This window comes from Pecten maximus, chromosome 5 (assembly GCF_902652985.1).
Source record: "Pecten maximus chromosome 5, xPecMax1.1, whole genome shotgun sequence".
NCBI lineage: Eukaryota > Metazoa > Mollusca > Bivalvia > Pectinida > Pectinidae > Pecten > Pecten maximus.
Window position 1 is genome coordinate 41,900,563 of NC_047019.1, and position 25,434 is coordinate 41,925,996.

The 25,434-nt window shown below is 37.1% G+C and overlaps 1 protein-coding gene across 1 annotated transcript in view; it reads right to left on the reverse strand.

Moving 5' to 3' along the window:
* The window catches only part of LOC117328073 (platelet binding protein GspB-like), a 115,661-nt gene that overhangs the window by 45,420 nt on the left and 44,807 nt on the right, over positions 1–25,434 (reverse strand). The window contains exons 3-4 of the mRNA XM_033885409.1: positions 15,118–15,228; positions 6,987–7,167 (exon numbers count right to left, since the gene is read on the reverse strand). Of these exons, the coding sequence (XP_033741300.1) occupies positions 6,987–7,167; positions 15,118–15,228 (292 nt within the window). The remainder of the gene's footprint in view (positions 1–6,986; positions 7,168–15,117; positions 15,229–25,434) is intronic.

Sequence of the window (25,434 nt, forward strand, 5' to 3'; positions counted from 1 at the left end):
TGGGCCACCTAACCCTTCCAATAACAAGGTTATTTTACATTGTCCTTTTCAATTTTACAATTCAATGTCATAAGCTTTACAATGCTTTTGTCTGTTTTAAGTGATAGGGTAGCCAAATCAATGCATCAATGCATATTAGAATTAATTAGCTGCCAATTTATATAGGTTTAACAGGGATTCAATTGAGGAACGTTATAAAAATAAAACTATATATGTTTTCAAATCAAATCTTTGGTTTCTTACATTTCAATGATGCAATGAGTATGATAACCAATGTTCTGTGACAACTTAACTTATCAATACATGCCATAAATAGTCTCATTAGGACCACATTAAGATAATCCTCTTCATCTTTCATGCATGATTTCACATTGAAGACAGTTAACACATGTTATGATGACATGGACTGAATTATTTACAAACCAAACAAAAAGACAAGAAATCTAGCTGATATTACACGGAGTCTGGAATTACCGAGTAGAAACCCAGTAAGAACCGTATAAATATATAATTGATAAGTCTCTCTGTAGTCTTTGTGATAAGTCAAGTTGGATCACCAACAGTTGCCTTGTCAATATGATCCTACACGTCCCTATGGATTGAATTAGAATAGCTCTAACAGTGTTAGGACAGAATTTCTACTATGGAAATGTAGGGGAGACAGGTCTGGGATGGCGTGGTTTCGCTTGTTTACAGGAGAAAACAATATGATTCATCACTTTACATCAAAGAAGAAGAGTCAAACAGATGACTGTAAAACATACCACCCTTTATAGACAAGTACTTCAACATTTACAAGTTTATATAGGAAAGATAATTACAACCTTTCACAAATAAGTTAATATATTGGAATTACTGCTTTTTTACAATAAATCTGAATTACAGAGTTTGCAAACAAACCATATTACAACCTTGTACATAAAAGATTGTATGGGAGAAATCATAACCTTTTTACAGACAAGTTTCTATAGGTAATCAATTAACAACATATAATGAAAAGTACCAGTGCTATAGACCAGGGTGGTAATGCCCTTTGACCTGTGACTGACCACTTACTAATTATCATCAGAGGACTTCCTGTGCCTTTACAGTACAGCATATTCCCACGTTTCATTAAAACAGGGGTTGTAATTACACTGATTTTGGAAGCCTTTCACAATTTCTGTCCTTTAACTATATAGTCTAATTATCTAAATATCAGCTAATTATTTCAAAAAATTCACTCTATTAATTACACTTGAAGTTTGAATATAATTACAGGAAGAGACAGACATACTGGAAACAGAACATTAAAAGGGTATGTGGTTCATAATTTGAGTAAAATCATATGAAAGCATTCTCCAATTTCACATCTTCTCATATCAAAGGTAGCATAGGAGGTAAGGTCAGTGTGGTGACTGGTGTAGTGACTGGTGTAGTGACCGGTGCACTGACCCTTGTGTACAGTCATAGATGTACAATGGGGTCACACATCTCCTACACTAGAGCAGTTTTATGGGTCAACATCAGACATTTATTATTGGGTCAACAAGCTTCTGTTATATTTAGGTTGATGCACTTGGGGTGTGGACTAGGCCATATGAACATTACACTGCTAATGTTTTCTGTGTATACACCATTGAATTGCATGTTGATAATTCTACAATGAGGTATCTGTGGATAAACAATATGGGTGGTGGGTAGTCACTATGGGCTATGTGCAGACATCTGTCTTTGAGTAAACATTATGGGCTGTGTGTTAGTGTAGACACTCTAGGTCTGTGATTAGACACTATGGAATGTGAGTAGACACTAAGATGAACACTATGGGCTATGTGTTAGTGTAGACACTCTAGGTCTGTGATTAGACACTATGGAATGTGAGTAGACACTAAGATGAACACTATGGGCTATGAACATTATGGACAGTGAACACACTATTCAATGAATAGACACTGTGGACTAGACATGATGAGTCTGTGAGTAGACACTATGGGTCTGTGAGTAGACACTATCGGTCTGTGACTAGACAATATGGGTCTGCGAGTAGACACTATCGGTCTGTGACTAGACAATATGGGTCTGCGAGTAGACACTATGGGTCTGCAAGTAGACACTATGGGTCTATGAGTAAACACTATGGGTCTGTGACTAGACACTATGGGTCTGTGAGTAGACACTATGGGTCTATGAGTAGACACAATGGGTCTGTGAGTAGACACTATAGGTCTGTGAGTAGACACTATGGGTCTATGAGTAGACACTATGGGTCTGTGACTAGACACTATGGGTCTGTGACTAGACACTATGGGTCTGTGAGTAGACACTATGGGACTATGAGTAGACACTATAGGTCTAAGAGTAGACACGATGGGTCTGTGTGTAGACACTATGGGTCTGTGAGTAGACACTATGGGTCTGTGAGTAGACACGATGGGTCTATGAGTAGACACTTTGTGTCTATGAATAGACACTATGGGTCTGTGAGTAGACACTATGGGTCTATGAGTAGACACTATGGGTCTATGAGTAGACATTATCGGTCTGTGACAAGACACTATGGGTCCGTGACAAGACACTATGGATCTGTGAGTAGACACTATGGGACTATGAGTAGACACTATAGGTCTATGAGTAGACACTTTGGGTCTATGAATAGACACTATGGGTCTGTGAGTAGACATGATGGGTCTATGACTAGACACTATGGGTCTGTGAGTAGACACTATGGGTCTGTGAGTAGACACTATGGGTCTATGACTAGACACTATGGGTCTGTGAGTAGACACTGTGGGTCTATGAGTAGACACTATGGGTCTATGAGTAGACATTATCGGTCTGTGACAAGACACTATGGGTCTGTGACAAGACACTATGGATCTGTGAGTAGACACTATGGGTCTATGAGTAGACACTATAGGTCTATGAGTAGACACTTTGGGTCTATGAATAGACACTATGGGTCTGTGAGTAGACATGATGGGTCTATGACTAGACACTATGGGTCTGTGAGTAGACACTATGGGTCTGTGAGTAGACACTATGGGTCTATGAGTAGACACTATAGGTCTATGAGTAGACACTTTGGGTCTATGAATAGACACTATGGGTCTGTGAGTAGACATGATGGGTCTATGACTAGACACTATGGGTCTGTGAGTAGACACTATGGGTCTGTGAGTAGACACTATGGGTCTATGACTAGACACTATGGGTCTGTGAGTAGACACTGTGGGTCTATGAGTAGACACTATGGGTCTGTGTAGATAACTTTGGTCTTTTAACAAAATGAACAAGAAAGGATTAAGCCCTTCCTAAATTCACCTAACTGACAAACAGAAGAAAATAGTGTTAGATTTTTGCTTATGGTATTCAGTCTTCTGTTTCCATATATCACTTTGAATAAAATGATTTCCTTGATAAAAAACAAAAAACAAAACAAAAACTTTTAATGGCTGAAAACAAATTACCATGAACTGTGACAGCTGCAAGCTAATATTATTGAGAAAACAATATCATGTACTTTATGGACCTCTCTCAGCAGTTGAATATGACAGGGAAGCATCAGGGACACTTGTCACATATCAGATGTTCCTGCCATCCAGTCATACCATTGAATCATCACACTGTTATCACTTATCTCCTTGTCAATCATTCTTTTTCATGTTTTAGTCCAAACAAACAGACTTGGAAAACAAAATTCTTCTTGAAGTGCAAACCACTAAGGGCCCTTAATGAGTTTCCACCAAACACATTCATTAATTATTAGTTGCTACAAATAACAATAAAATTTTCTGTATTCATTACTTTCAAATGATGTAGAAAAGTTTAATTCCAGACACATTACAGGTAAGTCATACTAACTCCTCCCAGCAGTCAAATACCACATGATTAAAAGAACACATTCTAGCAATAAAAACCATGTTTAAATGAAAATTCTGCAGATCAATATTAATTCAAAATTCAAATTAATTAAAAAAGCAGATGACCAATTACATTATTATAGTCACATTCAAAGGCTAGTATAGAAATTATCTGACTGATGTTACAATTGTAGCAACTGGACATGACCAGCTGTAGGACACTTGTACAACACCAATGGCTTATCTCAGTCCCAACCACACTCACTATCTATCCCAGAGTGACAGATCCACACCCACTATCTATCCCACAGTGACAGATCCACACCCACTATCTATCCCAGAGTCCCAACCACACCCACTAACTATCACAGAGTCCCAACCACACCCACTATCTATCCCACAGTGACAGATCCACACCCACTATCTATCCCAGAGTCCCAACCACACCCACTATCCATCCCAGAGTCCCAACCACACCCACTATCTATCCCAGAGTCCCAACCACACCCACTATCTATTCCAGAGTTCCAACCACACCCGCTGCCTATCCCAGAGTTCCAATCCTGGGACCACATCTGACAATGCTTGTCTCATAGTCCTATACATAAGACATATTAATACTGTATAAACCAAAACTGGGTTCCTACTCAACATGATCTTCCCCAAGTTCCTCATACCAGTCCCTACTAACTGTCCAGCAGCTCATCACACCCTCTAAATATTAATAAGCCAGTAATCTAAAGTGATAAATCTCTTTGATGAACTCCTGAAATAGTGAATCTCTTACTATTCTATCACAAATAGAGCTGATTATCTACCGGAGATAAGAACGCCACAAGACTCCAACTTCACAGCCCTTAAGAATCTGGGTACTGTGACACCAGAGATTATTTATTATTGATAAGTTTTTACCTCCCATGTGTTCTGTAATGGAGTCAAACCTCAGACCCACCCCAGTAGTATCCCCACCCAAGTGTGTCAGCTAGCCTCTAGTTACTATGACAAATACATCTGATAACCAGGTATTGTTAAATGAAATATGATTCCAGATAGACTGATAGAACATGCACATGCATGACTGCACTACCGAGGCAATTATTGGTAACCTCGGTGATTGGTTATGCTAGTGACTAATTTCATATTTCAGTTGTCTCCTAAACTTATTTTGAAAATTTCAATATTTAGATACTTACCCATACTGGTAATAAGTGACTTATTTTGGTAACATTAGTTCAAGTAATTGAAAATATGTAATAGAAAAAATATCACCACATCGGTAGTATTTCCGGTACGATATTTTCACAACAAGCAATCCATGGAAGAATTTCCTTTCTACAGTATAAATAACATTTACAGTACAATGTTCAACTCTGTGGGAATAGTAGTTCTATATCAAAGCATATCAATATTTAGACAGTGATCCGTGTAAAGATCAAAGGCAAGGATTCACACCTTCCAAGGACTCCAGTCAATACCACAAATTCAATAAACCAAACAAAATAGGTTATCTTTATATAACCACCGGGGGGTAGATATGGAAAACAAAAATAAACAAAAACCAAAAATATACTGCTTAACATATAAGCTATTATTTACAGCTAATATCATAACTGTACATCAGGTATAAAATTAGTTACCAGGTACACATAATTTCTGCAGGTATAAAATTAATTACCAGGTACACATAATTTCTGAAAAATGCTAAGGTTTTAACCCAAAACCACAGCAAAAGAATTAAAATTCATATAATCTTTAGGTTGTGTCAAGGTAAATTCCAGGTTGGTGGAAGGAATATTCGATACCTGTTGAGATGTCCACTATGTGATCTGACTATACATACCAAGTTTGGTTTAAGTTAGACTTATACTTTTTCAGAAACAGATCTAAATGCAAAACTTCAAAGTGAAATGTTAACCCTGTCTCCATCCATAACCGTAACACCATAGTCTCCCTTTGCGAACTCCTCATAGGCGAAACAATAAACTGCTTCTATCACCATCAAGCTTTAAACTTCTACCATTTTTCTACACAACAGTAAATCAAGCTTATAGACATTTACCATTCTCCTACACCACAGTAAAGAGTCAAGGTCACAATAAGCAAAACATTCAATGATCTGATAGAAAAGCTAAACCCTGTGCAAGAGCATTCAGAGCCCAATATCTGCTATACTGTTCCTTACTTGTGACATCAGAGGTAAACTCAAGTCTACAAGTACATCGTATTTCCCAAGTATGATATTAGTAAACTCAAGTCTACAAGTACATCGTATTTCCCAAGTATGATATTGGTAAACTCAAGTCTATAAGTACATTGTATTTCCCAAGTATGATATTGGTAAATCCCAAGTATGATATTAGTAAACTCAAGTCTACAAGTACATCGTATTTCCCAAGTATGATATTGGTAAATCCCAAGTATGATATTAGTAAACTCAAGTCTACAAGTACATTGTATTTCCCAAGTATGATATTAGTAAACTCAAGTCTACAAGTACATTGTATTTCCCAAGTATGATATTGGTAAACTCAAGTCTACAAGTACATTGTATTTCCCAAGTATGATATTAGTAAACTCAAGTCTACAAGTACATTGTATTTCCTAAGTATGATATTGGTAAATCCCAAGTATGATATTAGTAGACTCAAGTCTACAAGTACATTGTATTTCCCAAGTATGAAATTCATAAACTCAGTCTACAAGTACATTGTATTTCCCAAGTATGATATTGGTAAATCCCAAGTATGATATTAGTAAACTCAAGTCTACAAGTACATCGTATTTCCCAAGTATGATATTGGTAAATCCCAAGTATGATATTAGTAAACTCAAGTCTACAAGTACATTGTATTTCCCAAGTATGATATTAGTAAACTCAAGTCTACAAGTACATTGTATTTCCCAAGTATGATATTGGTAACCTCAAGTCTACAAGTACATCGTATTTCCCAAGTATGACATTCGTTAACTCAAGTCTTCAAGTACATTGTATTTCCAAGGTATTACATCGGTAAACTCAAATTTAAGTACATTGTACTCGACAGTTATGACATTGATAAACTTTTGATAAAGATTTGTGTTGAAAATCAAATTCAACTACAGTGTGATCCAACTCAGGGTACAATACTAATGAAGACACCTTACCTTTCAACAAAGCCACACTTTTGAACAAAGAGCATGTCATGAGTTTTCGGAGAAGGACGATAAGGAAGTTGTCACTGGTGAGAAGGGCAGGTAACTCCGTACACTGATCATAAACAATAACATCACTGTATTCCTCTATGTCGATATGGCATGTTTGTGTCAGGAACTCCTTAATGTGGACCTGTAAACACAAAACAACACGAAAACATGAAAACCTCAATGAAATTAACAACACTGAAAACAAACCTTGCTGAAATTAAACAACAAAGAACTTCATCTACAATGAAGAAATAAAAAGTCTTTACATTGGATAAATGGCAAGTTACAAAAGTTTTCAGATGACAACTTAGCTCACCGAGCAAGTTGAAATTCAGAATCAGATTTTTAAAAGTTATTTTAAAGTAGATCAAAGGTCATGGTCAAGGTCAGTAGTTCCCTAAATGTAATACCAAGAAAGGTCATGTGACAAGGGACACACATGTCAGATACCTAAGATGTATCCTCATTAGTATTGACACAACACTGTTTTATACATTTTTTAACCTGGCTACGGAAGAAGCCGACGTCAGTGGTATAGCAATAGTTTCCTGGACTTCGTCCCACAGCGAGCTTTATAAAATGGGTGTTAGATGAAACAACATCAAACAAATGAGTTATGTAAAATTTGACTTGTAGACTCACTTATTAATTTACATTGAATGGTTAGTCATATCTTGTGGCACAGACCAACAGCTAAGTTCAGGCAGTTCAAAATTGTGCATATGTTAACTTTGGAATAGAAGTTATGCTGTTATAGAAACATTCTTTTGTAGGTTGTAGATCAATACAAGGCAATAGTTTAATGGTTAATGGCTTCATTTCATGTGATGCACAGAGGCTGGTCTTCATGTTTACATCAGTAAGTTATATATACATGACCCATCCTAAGATGGACAAGGACAAACTTGTCTCAGTGACTATCTCTATAACAAGATCATTCAACAATAGTTGCTTTTCTTAATTGAATAACACTGAATCTAAGCAACACTTAAATGAAAAAAAACACTGAAAATAAACAACACTGAAAGTAAACGATACTGAAAATATATATCATTATATCAACACTTTTCTTTGAACTTTAAAATGTGGGCAGGAAGTTCAATTGAAATCATGAGTGAAGAATTCTGGAAACTGGTTGGACTTTATGAGAAAGTTTAGGATGAATGTAGCAATTAGTGAAATGATATGAGGTAAAAATAATCCAGAGTATGGGAACAAAAACTGAAACCATTCAGGAAATACTGAATTATCTGTTTTAGAAATAATCAAATTAATCACCCACTTTATAAATAATCACTTCAGACTAAAGAATGATTCTGTCAGTACTGTGCTTTTGTCAAATTCTTTATCAGGATTCTTAATATGTTATGGTCTTAGAATCATCATCAACAAGCAAATTGCAAATGCAATGCTAAAAATGTAAAAAAATGATGTTTTCTTATCAATCAAGTTTGAATACTGCTGTGACTTTATACAGATCAAACTAAATTACACTTCAAATTAAATATCTGCCATTTCTGTAGGACCGGATATGAACATTGTAACCAAATGGAGAAGTATCAATGGGAATAAGACATCTAGGTCATAAATTGGAATCCATCAAGAAAGTTTCTATCTTTCAGATCAACACTTACACTTACTACTTACACACAAGTACACTTTTCCTGTGCTAAGTACCAGTTAGAACCAACAGTCAAACTTTCCATTCATAAAATGTTTACAATCCTACACAGTGATGCCTTTAAGTGATCATAAATGTGAATTCTGTAATATGTTTTTATAGATTTATATAAATCAACAGGTAACTTGACACAATGTCTACTATGACTTACCAGGTGTACCATTTCCTTAATTATCATATGATCACTGAGCTACTTTAAGCATTCCTTGATGTTCTAAATCACTTTGAAAAGTAATATATGTTATTTTAATTCCAGTATGTGACTCATCTGATATAACTACTATATTATACATTAGAGAATTTGAGTGTGGTTAAATGATGGTGTTATTTTATAATACATGTGAATGTATGTTTTTCACATACAAGTGGCTAAACTACTTCATTCTAACACATTTTTAACAATAAGCCACAACACCATACATTTTATTATAGGGTTGAGATGGAGACAAACTATGGTGAGTTTTTCTCACATTGCCTATATATATAGTGGTCCTATGCCTAGTGCACCATTGCTATAATGATAACCCCAATACTTGAGGATTTTTATCTATAGCTCATTGGACTTTGGACTCTGTATGACTTGATACTGAAACTCTTCTGAGGAAATACTGAATCTCTTCTGATGAAATACTGAATCTCTTCTAATGAAATATTCTGAAGTTTCCTGACCACAGAGGACATAGTTTCAGCCATTTCAGCAAGTTAAATCATGCAAATACATGTCAAAATAAATCTTTTCCTCTAATACTGGTGATTGAACCTGTTACGTATGTCAATAAGGGTGTCCCTGGTCCCTGAGCCCCTCCTCAGTGAGTTTGTAAATAATGAAGGGCACCTGTTACTTATGCCAATACAGAGTGTCCCTGGTCTCTGAGCCCCTACTCAGTGAGTTTGTAAATAATGAAGGGCACCTGTTACGTGTGTCAGTATAGGGTGTCCCTGGTGCCTGAGCCCCTCCTCAGTGAGTTTGTAAATGATGAAGGGCACCTGTTACGTGTGTCAATATAGGGTGTCCCTGGTCCCTGAGCCCCTCCTAAGTGAGTTTGTAAATAATGAAGGGCACCTGTTACGTGTGTCAGTATAGGGTGTCCCTGGTCCCTGAGCCCCTCCTCAGTGAGTTTGTAAATAATGAAGGGCACCTGTTACGTGTGTCAATATAGGGTGTCCCTGGTGCCTGAGCCCCTCCTCAGTGAGTTTGTAAATGATGAAGCACACCTGTTACAAGTCGTGTGTCATGCTTCGACCTTGTAAAACGACCTTGCTACAGCACAATAAGGATGCCATGCAGTGTGATCTACATCAAGGATGTTCTGCACTGTTGTTATGTGCCTGTCATCCAAGTGCATTTACCTGTGTGGTTTTCACCTGTATGAAATCTTTTAAGGCACACGCCCTTGTTAAGTTGATGTTACAGGTGACAGGTATATACATCATTTCTATGAAATTCATGATTCCCTAATTGACATAGTTTTTGTCATTCTTTTTGGCCAATTGTGGTTATATTATATTTAAATTTTGATTCCCAGTGTCACGAATAGAGAACCCTCAACTAGTGTATTTTACTAATATATACTTCGTGTGTCATGTGCCTCTAGAACACTCATTTTTAAGGCAGTTGTCGGATTTGATGCCTTTACAAAAACATCAATCAATAGCTTGAATCTAGGTCACATTACATGATACGCCAGCAGATGTTTTAACACAACAGTTGCAGTTCTGGTGCATACTCTTACACATTATCTTCACAAACTTCACAAAAGTACACAGAGTCATCCAAAATCCAAATTCCTCGGCCAATTACATCAAAGCTCAGAACTGGACCTTGAGTTTATGTCACGTTTAGCATATTTTGCTGTAATTAAATCCTAGGTGTATTGGAACTAAATGGCATCAACGAACAGCGCAGCATTGAGAACATATCCAACTGTTGTGAAGACAGTTAATGTTCTTATATAATCATTATTAGAATAGTATACTGGTGATGTCACCTAACTGACTCTGGTGCACATTTCCCTTTAGCCTTGAACTGGGGTCTCCAATTAGAAAGCCAAAGGTTGGCTCGTCGGGCATGGACACAATATTTTTATGACATATGCATGTTTTCAAATTTGCCATATTAATTTCATTAATTTCTGTGCATCTGGCAAAGGAAATGTAGCAATTTCTTACATAACAATGGACCAATATGCATTCAAGGTTTGATTTTGAGCCTTGACGGAACTTCCTGAGATGCTGAGATTGAGTCATTCCATATAATATATCCTATATGACATTTCCAGTATTTCTTGAATCACCTAACATAAATATGAACCTAGCTGGAACAACATAACATAGATGAACCTTACATATCTTTGGATGTCTGGAATATAATTAATTATTATACCATATATTTGTATGAGTGGTGTTATGTAGATGTATGTAAGTACATATATGTGTTACAAAGTGCTCTGTTTATCATGTATCATACTCATGGTATTGAATAAAAAAGATACAAAAAACAACCCAAGAACTTCGATTTTCTGAACAAGAACAAGCTGTTAGTAGAGCCTACAAGTAACCTGGCTTATGAACCACCCATCCTGGCCTGCATGCTTCATGTGTGGCCATCCTACCTCATCCTACTTTGTTTTATTAATTGAAAACAACATAATTCAGATATCAATTATTAACCAAAGTGGTCTCCCCATGGAATACCAGGATGAGATATTGAGTGTTCCGTATATAACATCCCACTTAAATCATGATACAGGTAAACTTACCCTGGTATCACATTTAAGTTCACATGGTACTTAAGGTAAAAATCAATAAAAGTTCAAAATCCAATAATAATGAAATGTTTCTGGTTCTGGTAAAAACAAAACTGAATATTCCACAAATGTAACTACATGAGGAACTTGAGTGTGTGATGTACCTAAACTTATTGGTCTTCGTGTGTTTATATTGCTTCTGACATTGAGGTTCCATGCTTTTAAGAGTATTCTAATTTTCAAAATGATGAATGGCCTTTCAAATAAATGTCATCTTCTTTTTCAGCAGGAAGTTTAATCATGAAAACTTGCGTAACATTTACATCAGATCCCCTGAGTTAAATACAGGGATGAAAAAAATTGGCAAAGGAAGCGGAGGTGACTAAAATAGAACAAACAACAGCGGGCTGCACAGCACTACAAAATCTCAAATCTCTGGCTCCAGGCTCTGTAGGAGGCGAAACCTCCACAATACACCATCATGGAAATTAAATTGGTTCCAGAGAAAAGCGTAATGGTAAATTGTTCATCAGTTGTTTATTTATTCAATTAAATTAGATCAACTGGTGCTGTTCCAAAATTGATAACAATATCACTGAAACTGTGTCAAGGAAAATATGCTGGTGTTAAAAATAGCAACACAGCATTGATGATACCTCAAATCCACTGCCATTATTTCAACCATGGCACAGGCCATTTAACAAAAATCAAAACATGAAACTTCCAATATCCACATTGGAAAATCATTTTGCAGTGGGACATAGCAATATGAACTCAATTGTTCTTTATGCTATGATATATTACAATAGAAATGAACAAGATGTGGCTATTATACCCAGGCAAAAATTCACAGGATATCACATTGATTGTCATCATACAGACAGGGTATCACATTGGTGGTCACCCTACTGACAGGATATCACATTGGTGGTCACCCTACTGACAGAATATCACATTGGTGGTCACCCTACTGACAGGATATCACATTGGTGGTCACCCTACTGACAGGATATCACATTGGTGGTCACCCTACTGACAGAATATCACATTGGTGGTCACCCTACTGACAGGATATCACATTGGTGGTCACCTTATTGACAGAATATCACATTAGTAGTCACCCTACTGACAAGATATCACATTGGTGGTCACCCTACTAACAGAATATCACAATGGTGGTCTCTCTACTGACAGGATATCACATTGGTGGTCACCCTACTGACAAGATATCACATTGGTGGTCACTCTACAGATAGGATATCACATTGGTGGTCACTCTACTGACAGGATATCACATTGGTGGTCACCCTACTAACAGGATATCACATTGGTGGTCACCCTACTGACAGGATATCACATTGGTGGTCACTCTACAGATAGGATATCACATTGGTGGTCACTCTACTGACAGGATATCACATTGGTGGTCACCCTACTAACAGGATATCACATTGGTGGTCACCTTACTGACAGAATATCACATTGGTGGTCACCTTACTGACAGAATATCACATTGGTGGTCACCTTACTGATAGGATATCACATTGGTGGTCACTCTACTGACCATGTCATGTATTATATTATCAGTATATTGAATGTCATCAGTAAATAGAGTTTTTATTTTACGAGAAGCCTGTTTGAGCTACATGTACACTATAACTTGTATTGATCTGTGGGAAGACATTCCTGACTGTACAATACATAAACTCATTATTTTAATGACCAGCCTGGGAATTTTTAGCAGCAATATAAAATGTTGTGTAGGTGTGAAGAGTAGCTCAAATTGGTATCTTATGTCACCCCACTGTTTACAATATTATACTATACACTGTTCTGCTTTCTCATACAACTTGCAATGCCATAGCTCAATCACAGAAGTTCTGCTCTACCTAGAGGATGTCAATAACCACCTTTATGTGTAACTTTGAACTCTATTTCCCAAGAACTTTTTCACCTATTATATCAGAGTCTTTAGAACCTCCAGACACCATTAATCTGATTTTTGTTTTCATTTTCTTTTTCATTCCTTGAATGATTTTAATATACCCAGGATATATTTGTTTAACTACCTGAATTATACCTATGTGTATTGAAGTCTTTGCTTAATTTAACAAAATAAACATGTTTTTATAATTGAGAGATTTCATAGTCTGAAACAATCTTTGGATAGAAAATTCAAAGAATGCAAGACAAAATACATTCTTTATTTTCATTTCCTTTACTTCAATAATCCTGAAGATTTTTCTTCTCATATAGTCTTTGAATTGATTATTAATCACTTTTCATAAAAGGTGCAATACTCTGCCACTGCAATCTTTTGAACAAATTTGAAAAAAACTAATTGTGAAGTTTGTTTTTACTGGTTTATGTTGGATGTACATCCTTTACGTATCCATACATAGGGGTATTTTAGCAGTATCAAATACATGAAACTGAAATACGACCTCAACTTATCCATTATCTGGACAAAACGATCATCTAAATATTTAACAAGCTCTCTCACCTTTCACAAAAAAATGCTCAATCTATTTTTTCAGCCTCAGTGGAGAGCCTTGTACTGATTCTGTTTACCAAAGCAAGACCGCTGGAGACATTTGAACATGTTAGATATATATGGTGGAAACAAATAGTGTACATAGTTAATGTATATAAAGTATTCTTATTCGGGCAAACAGTTCAAACAACCTATTCAAACTGGCAAATTTCCAGCAAATAATCCACTGATTAATAATCAATTTCAGGTATTTTATGAAACAATGATGGCATCAATAATTCCTCCGTTATTGATTTGCCTTGTGATTATCTCAGGTAAAAACCTGGTCTAACTTGACACACTCTATCATCTCAGCATGCTGGCTCTGCCATGAAATTGGGTATTGTTGTCACTACCTTCATGAATATTCATAAGCTAACAGTTATATCCCTACTACAGTACATATAGCCCTTAGGCATCGGTCAGCCTCCTTTACCATTATGTACACATGCAATCACGGAGCCATATTTAACATGTATTGATAAATCTTGGGTACATTAAAAATTTCTGCCTCTGGGCAAACACCCATTCTCCAAGACCCAAACCAATTCTTTCACATGCAACACTAGAAAAGCCAAACACTATTGATAATCCATTCTGCTTTAAGGATCTAGTTATCATTGTGACTCGTGCTAGTTTTTTATGTTGTAAGGGGAAAATTCTTTGCTTATTTTCAATACCTTAGTCCAATATGTAGCGCAGGGCTGAATTTTAATCAAACAGATTAATATTAACCAATTTTTACTTCGCACAAAAGTTGCATATATCGTATTGCCTCCGGCAGCCCATAATTACATTACAAAAAAGAAAATGAATATCCCGTGAGAGGACCCTTAATGCCCCATACGAATGCACCGCGTATGACCCAAAACCTCACTACCTATATAAATATATATTTGTTGAAAAAAGGTGTTTTTTTGTTATCTCTAATATATTTTTTCATTTAAAACACTTTTCGTCATTGAAAGAAACCTAAGCTCCACTGTGTTTTGTCAGATTTCTTGAAATGCAATGACCCATTCACAGTTGTGTAATTTCTATCATTATGCAAAGCAGATCATAGCTGGCATTCTGTACATTGGATAAGTTAGTTGCTATGCCAACATTGGATAAGTTAGTTGCCATGCATACCTTGTTCTGTTGAAGCCTTCGTTTGACCAACTTGGAACAACAGACATTGACCGACTGTTGGATCCGAGATGTATTGTGCTCTAGGAAGGAACGGCTGTCAATCAGAAGAACCTGCATGAACAAAACAAAGGAAACATAGAATAAGTCAGAAAGAACATTTCAGTAAAGTACACAGTATTCAAATACATACCTAAGACAATTTCTAATCACAATATAATTTTAACATGTAGATATTTCATAAATTACATCAGCAGGTAGCTAAGTCTATCTTTATGAGTTATGTTATAAGTTTACAGAAAGCTCTGTGTGAAAATCAAGGACAATTCTATCTAACATCTACAAATGAGGGAGAGCCATAAGTAACTGACAAACTGACTGGAAAGGTTAGGCAACACTAACCTGTGTAATGAGGGACATGTCAGTAACTGACAAACTGGCTGGTAAGGTTAACTAACGCTAACTTGTGTTAGGAGGGACACATCAGTAACTGACAAATTGGCTGGTAAGGTTAACTAACGCTAACTTGTGTAAGGAGGGACACATCAGTAACTGACAAACTGGCTGGTAAGGTTAACTAACGCTAACTTGTGTTAGGAGAGACACATCAGTAACTGACAAACTGGCTGGTAAGGTTAACTAACGCTAACTTGTGTTAGGAGAGACACATCAGTAACTGACAAACTGGCTGGTAAGGTTAACTAACGCTAACTTGTGGTAGGAGGGACACATCAGTAACTGACAAACTGACTGGAAAGGTTAGGTAACACTACAATTAATTGACAAACTGGCTGGTAAGGTTAACTAACGCTAACTTGTGGTAGGAGGGACACATCAGTAACTGACAAACTGGCTGGTAAGGTTAACTAATGCTAACTTGTGTAAGGAGGGACACATCAGTAACTGACAAGCTGGCCGGTAAGGTTAACTAACGCTAACTTGTGTAAGGAGGGACACATCAGTAACTGACAAGCTGGCCGGTAAGGTTAACTAACGCTAACTTGTGTAAGGAGGGACACATCAGTAACTGACAAGCTGGCCGGTAAGGTTAGGTGTCACTAACTTGTGTAAGGAGGGATACATCAGTAACTGACAAATTCTTGCTTTCTGTAAACATTGTGATTTGATGTTACATAGTCTTTAAGACTACTTGCTTACCCAGATTGGGAATAACTGCATCAATAATTCAAACAAAAAACTATTTTTAATAATGATTGAAATAGATACTGGATAATGGAATCAATTATGACTAGCTGCAGTAGTACCTATACATCAACACCATGTCATGACACAGAGCCAAGCAAAAAAACATGCCAATCCTAGGTACAAAATGGAGACATCCTAGAACATTGAAAGTTTGCCCAAACTAATCATTTATTTTTCTAATTTTATTATCATCTAACATTTTATGTTGGATTAACAAAATAAACCAAATTGACTTAGATAAAGGATCTTATTGTAAACAGGTTAACTGGTAGTTGTGACTATGTGTGAAGTACTGCACAGCCAACCAAGGCTTTACCAGTAGGGCTCAGAATCCTGGCGTCTGATACATCTACAGCACCGTCAGAATAGTACTAGGCCTATGATTCACACCCAGCCTACAGGATCCAAGTCTCTCCCCAACCAATCACGACATACATCTTTCTCTGGGCAAGTGACAAACTCAATGCCCAGTAGAGTGACCAAACTGTGGTCAAGCAATTTCAAAGTCATGTAATCATTGATCAATTTCTGACCAGGCATAAACAATAATGGCTGTGGTGATTTTATATAATGAAGTATTATCGGTCTTTAGGATATCCTCATTATAGTCTACATCCATGAATAAGCTAATCGTTTTGGGACTCTGGAAGTCTTGAGTCATTAGGTATGGTCAGCAATGACCGCGGTTTATTTGCCCAGACTTAAAATTATTGAGACTCCCTTTACCCAAACATAGATACCATGAATAACTCTACATAACTTAGTCAGAAGTTACATAGTTTGTCTTGTGTGAGATGAAGAAGTTGAGCAGGTCATTACAGTGACCTATATAGATATAGTACTAATAATAAGTGATTTAGTTCATTTATTTTGATAGATGATAGCTATGGTATTCTCCTGAATATGTTTCAGTATCTTTTATAGAATTAAAGATGGCTCAATGCATGACATGTATATATATATATAAATATATATTATATATGGGTCAAAGAAGTAATATGAACGGTATAATAATACAGATAACACTGGATCCTTGCAAAGGTTTAATTTGTCTGCAGGATACGAATTACTTGAAATGTTGATATCGTTATATATAAGTAATTCTAACAGTGTGGACATGAAAAATGTCAAATTTTCGAGGCAATCTGCCCCTTTATCAAGACACATAGAATACCAATACAATCACATATTATATAAACAGTACTAGAAAATACAATAAGAAACAGTAAGACTAGTATTTTGGGTAGTAGTTGAAATAACAACCATGAACCCTTCGGCTGGCATGGGCCGAAGGCAGTGGCTAGCATGACATGTACAAAGCCATGTTTTTCATGTCCACACTGTTAGAAATACTTCTTTGCCCCATATATATATATATATATGACATTTAGCCCCCAACTACTTACCATGGACACATATGAGCCCCCCAACTACTTACCATGGACATAGAGCCCCCAGCTACTTACCATGGACATAGAGCCCCCAACTACTTACCATGGACATAGAGCCCCCAGCTACTTACCATGGACACATATGAGCCCCCAAACTACTTACCATGCACATAGAGCCCCCAGCTACTTACCATGGACATAGAACCCCCAACTACTTACCATGGACATATAGAGGCCCCAAACTACTTACCATGGACAAAGAACCCCCAACTACTTACCATGGACATATAACCCCCAAACTACTTACCATGGACATATAGCCTCCAACTACTTACCATGGACATATAGAGGCCCCACTACTTACCATGGACATAGAACCCCCAACTACTTACCATGGACATAGATCCCCTAGCTACTTACCATGGACACATATGAGCCCCCACTACTTACCATGGACATAGAGCCCCCAGCTACTTACCATGGACACATATGAGCCCCCCCCCACCCCCCCAACTACTAATCATGGACATAGAGCCCCCAGCTACTTACCAACGACATAGAGCCCCCAACTACTTAACATGGACATAGAGCCCCCAACTACTTACCATGGACATATTGGCTCCCAACTACTTACTGCATACATGATAGACTATTTGTTATATATTATTACATAAAAGAGACATTAAGAAACCATTTATTCCTGTTAACACAGACTTCAATAACGTAGGTATCACCAGAACAGTATGTTAAATATGTCAGTTTACTGGGTTTCTGTCTTCATTGACCTAGCAGGATCACAGGAAAACCATTCCTTGCTTAATTTGAGTTTAGTGTTATAGAAATTCTTGCCCTGTGACATCATACATGTATACACAATGAGGACTATAAAAATAGAGCTGTTGTAACAGAATTACAGCACATACTGTTGATGTCATTGTTACTCAGCCCCCTTTGTCACGGGTAATAAATGAAATCAATATCAAATCAAAATCCCATTATTTACAACAATGACTTACAATTTTTATAGCATTTTTAATCCTTAAGGTTAAACCAGCACATAAAATCATCTACAGAGACTTGTATCAGAGGAAATAGAATTGTACAACAGTGGATTTTCATTAGTACCGCAGAGTTGAATTACCAGTTTTTGTTTTGTAGTTAAATATTCCTTAGTTTCTCATTTGTTTATAACTGTATACAGTAACAACTTCTAGCAATACTGGATAAGAACAAATTAGCGAAGTGATGAATTGGCAACACCACAAAGCTTGCCACAGAAAATAATGTACACGAACTACAGTTATCACAATCTTAATTTCGTGGAATGCCTCAAATTTGAAAATCACAAAAATAAGATTACAACTAGAATAATGACATTTACAGTGTATAACATATAAAGTGTGAAATATTGATCAAGTATGAATCTAAATAGTTATCCTATGATATTTGATGGCTGAAAGCTTATACAGTTATCGTCATGGACTGAAATACGGTATGTTTGTTTTAAGTCTCCTTGTGATAGTGCAGAACTTTTGCCGATTTATAGTGCTACCTCACTGAAGCATACTGCCGAAGACACCCAACAGGACACCCCACCTGGTCACATTATACTGACAACGGGCGAACCAGTCATCCCACTCCTAATACCATGAGCATTAAGCAGGAGTAGCAACTACCATTTTTAAAGACTCTGGTATGTCTCAGCTAGGGGACAGAACTGGAAGCCATTCTCACAGGGGCAAACGCTCAACTAAAGACCAAAGTGAGGCATTGTCAAGGAAGACATTAGGAAGAAGAAAGTTGGTAAGAAAGAAGAGAAAAGATAAGATCCCAAATTTAGTCGCCTCTTATGATCATGCAATGGGGGCAGCAGGTACAATTCTTACGCCCTACTTGCAGGGCATACCTTTAATACAATACATATAAGCAAAAGCCAATCATCTTGCCATTTGGTGACAGTGAACTATGTAAGTGTGTATCATGACACATGCAAGAAAAATGTGTTTTGAATTTTCTTAGCACTGTTGAATGATCTTACTTTGAAATTTTAAAATTGTATTGCCTTTAAACCGCAGCAACACTTCATGTTTGGCTTCAAAATGGTATACAATGATTTCCAAGTCATTATTTTGAGAGAAAGACAGGCAATTCTAGTGCACACAGAGGTGTTTCTGTACAGTGAAACGTATCTTGGTAAGTACAGGAGACCCATTTGTAAACAAATAACATTCAAGGTTAAACTATTTATAGTGGTTGATCCTTCAAAAGGTGTAAAGAAAATCGACAAATAGGATTTTATTTTGTGCAGGGAAGACTAAATAATAGCTACTGGTATGTTTTTTACTATTCTAGAAAATATAACTTGTCTGAGCTCAACACCAGTCAGAAACAAAAGAACATATTCCATCAACTGAACTAAAGGAATGCTTCAAAAAACAAAGGTAAAGCGTTCATGCAACTACACTGGCTGTAATTTTGATATCCATTTACACCATAGAGTGCTCTCCCTTCTATAAAGCCACTTCCCTTGGTATGACAGCTATGATTAATTTGACTCTGGAGTTTATAATTTCTAGTAGTAAAAGAAGGTAAATTGTAGGATCAGAATTTGAAGCTTGTAAACATATTTTTTTCTTCCGAATGCTCAACCTTTTAAAAAAAATATGAACATATTTAGGAAATTATGATATGGCAAACTCAAACACTAACTGTGTAAATGTTTGCATCTGTGTAACATTACCATTTATGTTAATTGTTTTTTACCTTAATGTAAGCTGATTAATAATCTGATTTAACATGTATTCCAACAGAGGTGCCTTGATATACCATTTGTAGTATATTTCACCTTCACAATCTCTGCTGTATCACTCTAGTGAAAGACAATTGGAACTGGTTCATTTATTCAAACTTGACATCTCTGAACTTTACATATGTTGTTTTTCATCATCAATCAAATTAATTGACATTGAAAAAACACCGAGACATATTTAACTAATTAATGGAGCATGTATGTACATGTCTACAGATCCAATCACATGTACTTCTACCATACTTATAATAGTCAACAAGAGGCCCAGGGGCCTTAACGGTCATCTGACTCTAAATTAAAACCCTTATATTATTGTAGTATGCATTCTCTGTAGCAAGTATATAGTGGCACTGTTGGCCATGGTGGCCATCTTGGATATCTGACCGACCCAATCAATAATAACACTTGGTCTGGACCATCTAAGGATCATTTCTGGTAAGATCTAAGGATCATTTCTGGTAAGTTAGAGCTGAATCCCACCAGTGGAATTTGAGAAGAAGTTTGAAATAGGTGTTGTTCAGGAAAACCATGATTGCGCAATCATGTTACAAAATGGCCGCCATTGCTGCCATGCCAAAGTTTTTACAAGGCCGAAAAAATAGCAACACTTTGTTGGCACTCCTTCCTTAACATCCTCACCAATTTCAAGCTCAATGGCACCAGTGGAACTGGAGAAGAAGTTTAAAATGTGTTTTTTAAGATGGCGGATATGGCGGCCATCTTGCATTTCAGACCAATCTAAAAAATAACAACACTTGGTCGTGATCATCTCAGGAACATTTCAGGCAAGTTTCAGCCCAACAGCACTGGTGGAACTTGAGAAGAAGTTTAAAATGTGTTTTCAAAATGGCGGCTATGGGGGCCATCTTGGATTTCGGACCGACCCGAAAAATAACAACACTTGGTCGGGATCATATCAGGATCATTTCAGGCAAGTTTCAGCTCAATAGCACTGCTGGAACTTGGAAAGAAGTTTAAAATGTGTTTTTCAAGATGGCGCCTATGGCGGCCATCTTGGATTTCGGACCGACGCGAAAAATAACAACACTTGGTCGGGATCATCTCAGGATCATTTCTGGCAAGTTTCAGCCCAACAGCCCTGGTGGAACTTGAGAAGAAGTTTAAAATAAGTTTTTCAAGATGGCGGCTATGGCGGCCATCTTGGATTTCGGACGGACCCGAAAAATAACAACACTTGGTCGTGATCATCTCAGGATCATTTCAGGCCAGTTTCAGCTCAATAGCACTGGTGGAACCTGAGAAGAAGTTTAAAATGTTTTTTACAAGATGGCGGCTATGGCGGCCATCTTGGATTTTGGACCGACCCGAAAAATAACAACACTTGGTCGGGATCATATCAGGATCATTTCAGGCAAGTTTCAGCTCAATAGCACTGCTGGAACTTGAGAAGAAGTTTAAAATGTGTTTTTTCAAGATGGCGGCTATGGCGGCCATCTTGGACTTCAGACCGACCCGAAAAATAACAACACTTGGTCGGGATCATCTCAGGATCATTTCTGGCAAGTTTCAGCCCAACAGCCCTGGTGGAACTTGAGAAGAAGTTTAAAATAAGTTTTTCAAGATGGCGGCTATGGCGGCCATCTTGGATTTCGGACGGACCCAAAAAATAACAACACTTGGTCGGGATCATATCAGGATCATTTCAGGCCAGTTTCAGCTCAATAGCACTGGTGGAACCTGAAAAGAAGTTTAAAATGTGTTTTTCAAGATGGCGGCTATGGCGGCCATCTTGGATTTTGGACCGACCCGAAAAATAACAACACTTGGTCGGGATCATCTCAGGATCATTTCAGGCAAGTTTCAGCTCAAAAGCACTGGTGGAACTTGAGAAGAAGTTTAAAATGTGTTGTTCAAGATGGCGGCTATGGTGGCCATCTTGGATTTTGGACCGACCCGAAAAATAACAACACTTGGTCGGGATCATATCAGGAACATTTCAGGCAAGTTTCATCTCAATAGCACCAGTGGAACTTGAGAAGAAGTTTAAAATGTGTTTTTCAAGATGGCGGCTATGGCGGCCATCTTGGATTTCGGACCGACCTGAAAAATAACAACACTTGGTCGGGATCATGTCAGGATCATTTCAGGCAAGTTTCAGCTCAATAGCACTGGTGGAACTTGAGAAGAAGTTTAAAATGTGTTTTTCAAGATGGCGGCTATGGCGGCCATCTTGGATTTTGGACTGACCCGAAAAATAACAACACTTGGTCGGGATCATCTCAGGATCATTTCTGGCAAGTTTCAGCCCAACAGCACTGGTGGAACTTGAGAAGAAGTTTAACATGTGTTTTCAAAATGGCGGCTATGGCGGCCATCTTGGATTTCGGACTGACCCGAAAAATAACAACACTTGGTCAGGACCATCTCAGGATCATTTCAGGCAAGTTTCAGCTTAATCCCACTGGTGGAACTTGAGAAGAAGATTGAAATGTGAAAAGTTTACGGACGGCGGACGGCGCACGACGCACGGCGCACGGCGCACGGCGGACGACGACGGACGAAGCATGATGGCTATAGGTCATCCTGACCCTTCGGGTCAGATGACCTAAAAACATGGTCATATTAGGAATCATCCACTTGGGTTATTTTAATATTTGTGTGTATTTAATGTTTGAACTTGAGTTGCCAGCACCCCCACCAGTGTAACAGGAGCCAGCTGTGTGACAGATTTTCTTTCTGCCTTTGTCGACAAGTCAAGAAAAAAATCACCCTGAGAAAAAACTTGACAAAACCCCCCGGATTGACTGCAATGAGTCACCACAGTAGCTATCTTTAGGCCTGATGCATGTGTCTTTTGAGTTCAATCACATACACTAATTTACACACTATTATTAATGTATAAACTCATTCATAAACCATGCCAGAACTTCAATGGCAGGTCGCTTTTATTTCAATTTCATAAATTTATAAACTATCACAATTGAAAAAAAAATTAATTACAGATATTAGTAAGGTAGTATGCAATAACATAACTTGAGATATGAGTACAAGTAATTGTTTTGGTTGGTGTCCTGTGACCGTAACAGATAGCTCTACAAATTAACATTCCATTACACGTTTGTCAATAGAAATGATCTTAAATAGTAACATTATCACATCTGGGAATATATCAGTATTGCAATCTGATTGTCTCCTGTCTTAAAATCCATGTTAAACTTGAAGGTGGGTGGGTCACTACAGAACAACAACTATCCTACTGGCCCCTAAGCCATTGTGTCACTCCAAATGTATGCAGATGACCAGTATGTGATGTCTACATCCTGTCAAGTTTGAGGCTGACTTCAGCATTCATGTACCAGCCAGACGTTACAAATATTTTGGTGGCTTTCACAAAGCCCCAAGTGTTAACAATCATATGATTCACACCAGTTCACATGATATAGTAATTAAATAGCCTCCCTTTCTGTTGGAATGAGTACTTGTCTTTCTGCATGTCCATCTATGGAGGGAAGTTTTTCCTGAGTAATGCTGCTTTTGCTCTGAACCAATTATCATTTAGTTTGGTGCATACATGATTAGTACTTAAGGAGTTGTGTGGTTAAAAATTATCTTAATTTTAATAATTTTCTTGATAGTTACATCCCTTTTATGAAATCTTTATAAAAACATGTATGTACACATAAGCCTAATGGTAACCTTAAGGTAGTTGAGCATTTACAATTTATTTTCGTCATTCTAAGTGATTTTATAATATCCTTACATGGACATTAAACTAGACACTATGTCAACAACATAATGTTATTAACAATCCTTTTTATCTCTTTCCTTCTGCATATTAGTGGGAAAACCCACCAGTTATTGATAAATGTGCTGTTACTGCTGTATATGTTTTAAATATCATTATCAGGAATAATTAATCTTCTATGTGGTGAACTTAACAATCCAATAAATATTAAATACATTTTGAAGACTTTTGTTTCTGAAGGCTTCTTCTATGACAAGCACTCTTTTTACTATTGTTTTTCTTGATTATTGTAGCTTGTATTAATTTTCAGAAACCGTTGGAAATGTCATTTTTTTGGGGGGATATCAATCAAAACTAAAGCAAAAAACTTTTTGTAAAGGTTGATTGCAATTCTCTCAGTGCCACAGCTGTGAAAGATGTTGACTGATTCATTCAAATTACACTGTCCTTAACGTGTGTTGATAGGCATGGGAGAAGTGTTATATCCTATCAGGGTAACAACAAACCATCATCAAATTTAATCTGTGATTGACAATTCTAGAACATTTATCATTAGGGTATTTTGCTTCAAGCAGACCCCATTGTCTGTATAAGTTGGATGTGATTAACGATAAATTCCTAATGCAGCTCAATGAAACCGCTTAGCTTCAAGACAACTAATATATTTAACAAATGTACAATATCGTGTATAGTCAAATCATACCAAAAGACAGATTATAGAGGTAAAGCGATAAAACCGTTTGGTAAGTTTGACATGCTTAGAAGTCTTCACAGTGCTATATGGTCACTGCCTGTCAAATACTTCAAACATCTAAATCTCAAATATCACATCATTAAAATTTCTCAAAAGTAGTCAAGAAGCTTGAAGCTATCTTTCTACTGTCTGTCCACGTTAGTCATGTATTTCATTCACAAAACAATCACCTTCCAATTTCTGCTATTTTATTTGATTAAGATTGCCCCTGCCCCTATCCCTAAGGGTTTTTCTCTTCCCTGGAGAAGTCAGAGACTCAAAGCAGTCTTCAACCACCAATGAATCACAATGGAACAGTCAAAATAAATGGAAAAGGGAAAGTCAATTAACAAAGAAGGGTAAAGATGACAGTTTTAGAGAGATTATCCCCAGTGACTGTGACATAGTTAAAATGTGGATTATCAAGAATAAAGATGATGATGAGTTACCAACCCAGAGGCTGCCGTCATTCCTG